This window comes from Anarrhichthys ocellatus, unplaced genomic scaffold (genome assembly GCF_004355925.1).
Source record: "Anarrhichthys ocellatus isolate YVR2014 unplaced genomic scaffold, GSC_Weel_1.0 scaffold102, whole genome shotgun sequence".
Lineage (NCBI taxonomy): Eukaryota > Metazoa > Chordata > Actinopteri > Perciformes > Anarhichadidae > Anarrhichthys > Anarrhichthys ocellatus.
Window position 1 is genome coordinate 995,121 of NW_022280132.1, and position 5,141 is coordinate 1,000,261.

The window sequence follows — 5,141 nt, forward strand, 5'->3', positions numbered from 1 at the left end:
TATCTCTGCAGCGAGTGGATCATCCATCCCTGCAGAACATAGATGCATCCAAACCAGAGCCGCAACAACTCGTCCATTCAAACAAAATTCATTGGCAGCTGTTGGCAAAGATTTGCTGCCTTTTTACTTCTCTTACATTAGAGTAAATGTAATATATTTTGGACTAAACAAGACATGTGAAGATTTGGATGGGTTTTTCTGTTTTATAGACTAAGCGATTCATTGAGAAAGTGACAGTTAAAGTGATAGTTGCAGCCCTGATCTATATACACACACACACCTGTAAAAACATACAAGGACATAAATGTCTCCAGTCAGCTGGTCTCTGCTGGGGACCTGCTGGCTGTCTTATCCTCTCTCTGTTGTGCCAACACGTTCAGTCAACACTGACACAGCACCAGAACCGGCACACAACACTGAGCTGCATCAACAACTATGCAGCTGTCTTTTGAAACCGAGAGAAGTTTGACATTTGAAGGTGTTTTCAATGAGTCCTTAGCTACAGCCCTAATCAGTAATTGACGTCCCTTTCCGTTATCTTATATTTTCATGCCCAAAAAACCCATTGATAATGTTCTTGTTTGGAACAAAATCAACAAGGCTACAGTCTTTTTTCATTTGTTAATAAAGTAGGAAATGGTCATGGATTTTAAAAAAAGCTCAAATACCTTCAAAACTGCACTAACGTTTCAAACCTTTACAGGCATGTGTCTGTGAGAAAATCAGATGGTGAGAACGGTTACTGGAATATGATCCCACTACACGAGATGTACAAACATGGTGCCGGACCTGACCTGAAAGCACAGGGGGATCTTCAGCCACCAGCTGGTCACCTAACAACCTAAGGGGTTCTGCTTACCCCCCCCCCCCCCCCCCACAAAGGCTTGGATCAGCCCTGGACTATATGTGGGATATGACTGATTATATGGTCTCCAAACGTCCTGCTGATTCATCTTATATATGCACATTTAAACACCGACATCACAAATAAAGCAGCAGCGTTACATATCATCATGTTGGCACATGCAGCATCCCTTTATGAAACACCTGTTAGCATCCCCGCCTCTCTGTTTGTCAGTTGCACACAATGACAACAACAGAGGCACCTTTTGTCCACTCCATGCATCCACCCATGGGACACACCCAGCAGCAGAGGACACAGAAGACAAAGGGGGAAACAGGGCTTGGCACTCTTGTTCCCCCCCCCCCCTGCAGGACTGGAAAGGCAGGAGTGACCTGATCAGCCCCTTTAGATAGCTGAGCTGCAAACACTGACAGCAGCATCAAATCCCCTCATGGGTTTGTCACCTGCCAAGGTCAGACATACAGGAGGAAGGTCAGATTTAAGTCTAGGAGAAGATTTCCGTGGAAACATAAAAGAAGACCAGACAGACGGGTTCCAGCAGCCCGACTGACAGATTCAGATGTCTGGAAATAAGTTCAGGTGAAATTGAACAGCTGTTTGTTTCCACAGAAACTCTCAGCCGAGTGACGTCAACACGTTAAAACCAGATTTGAATGAGACTCCGAGATTCCGATCAATCGGAAGAGAAGATGACATTCACAGATCCACTCGTCACTAACACTCAAGACACGAAGCTCCACGAGAACACAACGATAAAGAAGTGGAAGTTCCCCGTAGAAATAAACGGAGATTGTGTGTTAAAGGAAACGCGGTGCGTCCTCGCCGCGTCGCTCCAAACGCGCTCCAACCCGTGAATGTTTGTATTGTTATCTATTATGCTTGTTAAATATGAATATTTATGTGTTTACCTTTGATGTAGTTGGATGTGGTCTCATCGAGCAGACTGGACGCGGAGATCCCCATGGCGCTGCTGCTGGGAGAGGATACACAGGTTAGGGTTCAGTCCTCAGGTAGCCTACAGACACCGACACATCGATGTGCAGCAGCAGTGAGGGAGAGAGGGAGGAGGAACACGCCCTCTTCCTCCTCCTTCTCCTCCTCCTCTTTCAAACACTGTGCCATGCAGTGACGCCCAGCCAGAAAAGCCAGCTCACTTTTTCTGCTCTAATGACGTAATTCAACAGTGAGTGATCCGACGACGTATGGATTTGACACCATTCAATTTAATTTGAATCAAGTATCATACACCGGTTGAGGGGGATGAGTTCTGACATCAGAATACTAATTTGTGCTCTAAATTAGGCTACTTCTAATAATAATAATTCATCTTTTGCAGAGGTGGAAAGTAACTAGTACAATTTCGAAAGTACTATGTTTTACTTGTCTGTACTTTATACTTCTACCTACTTCATCTCAGAGGGAAATGTTGTACTTTTTACTAAACTATATTTATTTGGTATTAGTTGGTTACTTTACTTATTCAGATTATTAATACAAATTATGAATTAATTCAGTTTGTTCTTACTTTTTTTCGGTATTTGTTCATTTATTTCTTTGTATATCTATTGAGTGTCCTTCTGTCTGATCTGCTGCTCGTTATGAACCATCCAGACCTCTCAGGTTCAGGTCTCAGATGATCTGGGTTCAGGTCTGCATTCCGCCCCTATGCAGTCTAAACACACAGAAGCAGCACTTCACTTTGTATGATGCCCATATCTGAAACAAACTCACAGACCCTCTGTTCTTTGAAATCAGGGCTGTTTGCAGAACTTTAACTTGGAACTATTTGTTCACATCTTGCACTGCACTGTAACTTTTATTCTGCCAGATTTATCTTAATATATTTACGTCTTTCTGTATTGGTTTGTTTCTTCTGTATCTTTTCCCAACACATTTTATATCTTGAGGCACTTTGAATTGCCTTGTTGAAAGGTGCCACACAAATAAACTTGTTTTGCATTATGATGTCTGTTTTGTAATTTTATCTAATTGTGTCTTATAAATACATCTGCGTGTGTTTGTCTTTCTCAGACTCGGTAAAGAATTGCAGGACATCACATACATGACAATTCAGCAAATTCAGGCTTGGCAGATAAACTTTATTTTGCCTTTATAAGACAGGAGAAACAAAAAAAAGATGATAAAAACCATCTAGAAGAGAAGAAAACAATCTTGTAACCAATGAATTTTCAAGAGAAGTCAGAAATAAATAGGAACAGTGGATCAGTTGGGCTCATTTGTGCAGCAGGATCAGTTTGGTTTGCAGTTTTAAGAAAGTTTTGGTTTGATTACATCAGATTACTACTTTGTTCTAGTATATGCACGTCCACATAGAGAGCAGTTGGTGGGTTTGTTTTAGACATCAGTGCAGTCAGAACTTTGTTTAGGTTAATAGAAACAGTCCAAGTGGAGTAGAAACGGGACGAGCAGATCTACTTTGTTCATCAAAGCGTGTGAATCAAGCTCCTTCCTGCTCGTTTCTCTCACAAAGTGTTCTCCGTGCTCACGCTCGTCTGCATGGTGGTGGCATTGGTATACGTGGGGACGCTGTACTTGGTGAGGACAGACTTGAACTGCTCCAGCGTGGCGTCGGTTCGAACCCCCGTCGGGTCGAAGTGAGTCCGACTCACCCTGAAGCCGGCCTCCGTCAGGTACTGAAGAAACTTGTTCAACCTGTAAACGATAAAAAGACTTAATGAACATAAATAAAATGTTCCTGTCTGTGGCTCTCAGCTCCAAGCCCATTGGTTCCTACTGAAGAAGTAAATCTTTAAAAACACCTCACAAATATATAGCTTCATATTTAAAAAAGAAAAGACTCAGTCACTTTCTAAAACAGCTGGTTACTGTAGTTTTTAATCAAACATAAGTAAATAGTGCATTTGTTGAGGACTATTTTCAGCAGCAAATGAATCCACATTTGTTGCTCTAGTGAGTATTGTTGGCAGGAGGAGGGTGTATGTGGGATTGAGTCAGAATTGACTACAGTGTGTGTTCATGGGGATGAAGGAGCATGTCACCCAGTGCAACAGTGTGGCTCACTGATGTGTTTTTAATAGTTTCTGGACAACAATGGCGCAGAAGAAGAAGATATATCAGGCATTGATACACACACACACAATACTTGCTGGCATTCACTCTTGGTTTGAGTGTGGACACGATACATGACACTATAAAACATCTGAGGTCATAGGTCACTTACTTGGGCATGTTCATGCCTCTGATGCTGTGGCGGTGAATGCTATAGTAGAAGGGCGGGTGATTCAGAGACCCATCGGACTTCATCCTCTTCACTACATTCCCCGACTCTTCTCCCATCTTCCTCTTACCTGCAGAAAGAAAGAAAGAAAGAAAATGAGATCTGAAACAAAAACTAAACTGAGAGGCATCCACGTGAGGTCAGCCGGTGGACGCTGCTTCCACTTGGCTATTACATCACGGCTGAGGAAGGAACAAGGAATTTGACTTAACTGACTTTTTGAATAACTCATGGACATAGTCACTGGACATTTGGAATGAACCAGGTACACTCACCTGTACTAAGATATGGTACAAGCATAGCTACGTACATGCCACTGCTCCTTCATATGTGTGGTCCTTACCGTTTAGCTTGTTTATATACCTGGCATTGTGTACATTTGGTTAGAATTTTCATTTGATATCGTTGTTATGCAACTGCAGCTCAACACTCTCCCTCGTTACAACTTAAGTTCCATCTTATCTTATCTTTCCACTCCAAAAGAGACACATACAAGCTAGTTTGAGCAAAAAACTCAAATCTGGTTTTCCAGAACTTATGTGTTAATATGTACAACAGAAATAAGAAAAACTAATGCTGAATTCAATTCTGAAAAGAACTTGAGATGATCACACGGGTTAATAAACCTGTGAGTGACTCACCAGACTGCTCAGCGGGACCCGACTCCTCTCCGCTCTGTAAGGTCTTGATGACGACGCCGCACTCCACTGCAGAGAGGAGACACAATGTTCTGTAAGCGAGGTAGTTTCGTCATGCAAACATCAGGCGTGTGCGTTACTGAGGAGAGGTGTGATCGCTTCACCCTGGTTGGTGAGAGCGGACGGCCCGTGGACTAAAGACTTGAGGGTGGTGCAGTCGGACTCGCAGATGAGATTTTTGACGAGCGCCTGGATGTCGTCCATGCTGTGCTGCACTGCCGCCGACAGCATCCTCCTCAGGAAGCCCGTGTTAAACAGAGGACCAGACCTGGACACACACACACACACACACACACACACACACACACACACACACACA

The 5,141-nt window shown here is 43.1% G+C and overlaps 2 protein-coding genes across 4 annotated transcripts in view; both read right to left on the bottom strand.

The window, feature by feature from the left end:
* The window catches only part of niban1a (niban apoptosis regulator 1a), a 27,335-nt gene extending 25,407 nt beyond the window's left edge, over positions 1 to 1,928 (bottom strand). The window contains exon 1 of one of the 2 annotated variants that reach the window (XM_031876035.1): positions 1,774 to 1,928. In XM_031876035.1, coding sequence (XP_031731895.1) covers positions 1,774 to 1,828 — 55 coding nt within the window. In that variant the 5' untranslated portion in view covers positions 1,829 to 1,928. The remainder of the gene's footprint in view (positions 1 to 1,773) is intronic. The other variant, XM_031876036.1, reaches the window with a different exon arrangement.
* A 1,015-nt stretch (positions 1,929 to 2,943) lies between these two features.
* The window catches only part of trmt1l (tRNA methyltransferase 1-like), an 11,421-nt gene continuing 9,223 nt past the window's right edge, over positions 2,944 to 5,141 (bottom strand). Inside the window, exons 13-16 of one of the 2 annotated variants that reach the window (XM_031876061.1) lie at positions 4,927 to 5,090; positions 4,766 to 4,831; positions 4,068 to 4,194; positions 2,944 to 3,538 (exon numbers count right to left, since the gene is read on the bottom strand). In XM_031876061.1, coding sequence (XP_031731921.1) covers positions 3,349 to 3,538; positions 4,068 to 4,194; positions 4,766 to 4,831; positions 4,927 to 5,090 — 547 coding nt within the window. In that variant the 3' untranslated portion in view covers positions 2,944 to 3,348. Of the gene's footprint in view, positions 3,557 to 4,067; positions 4,195 to 4,765; positions 4,832 to 4,926; positions 5,091 to 5,141 lie in introns of both variants that reach the window. The other variant, XM_031876059.1, reaches the window with a different exon arrangement.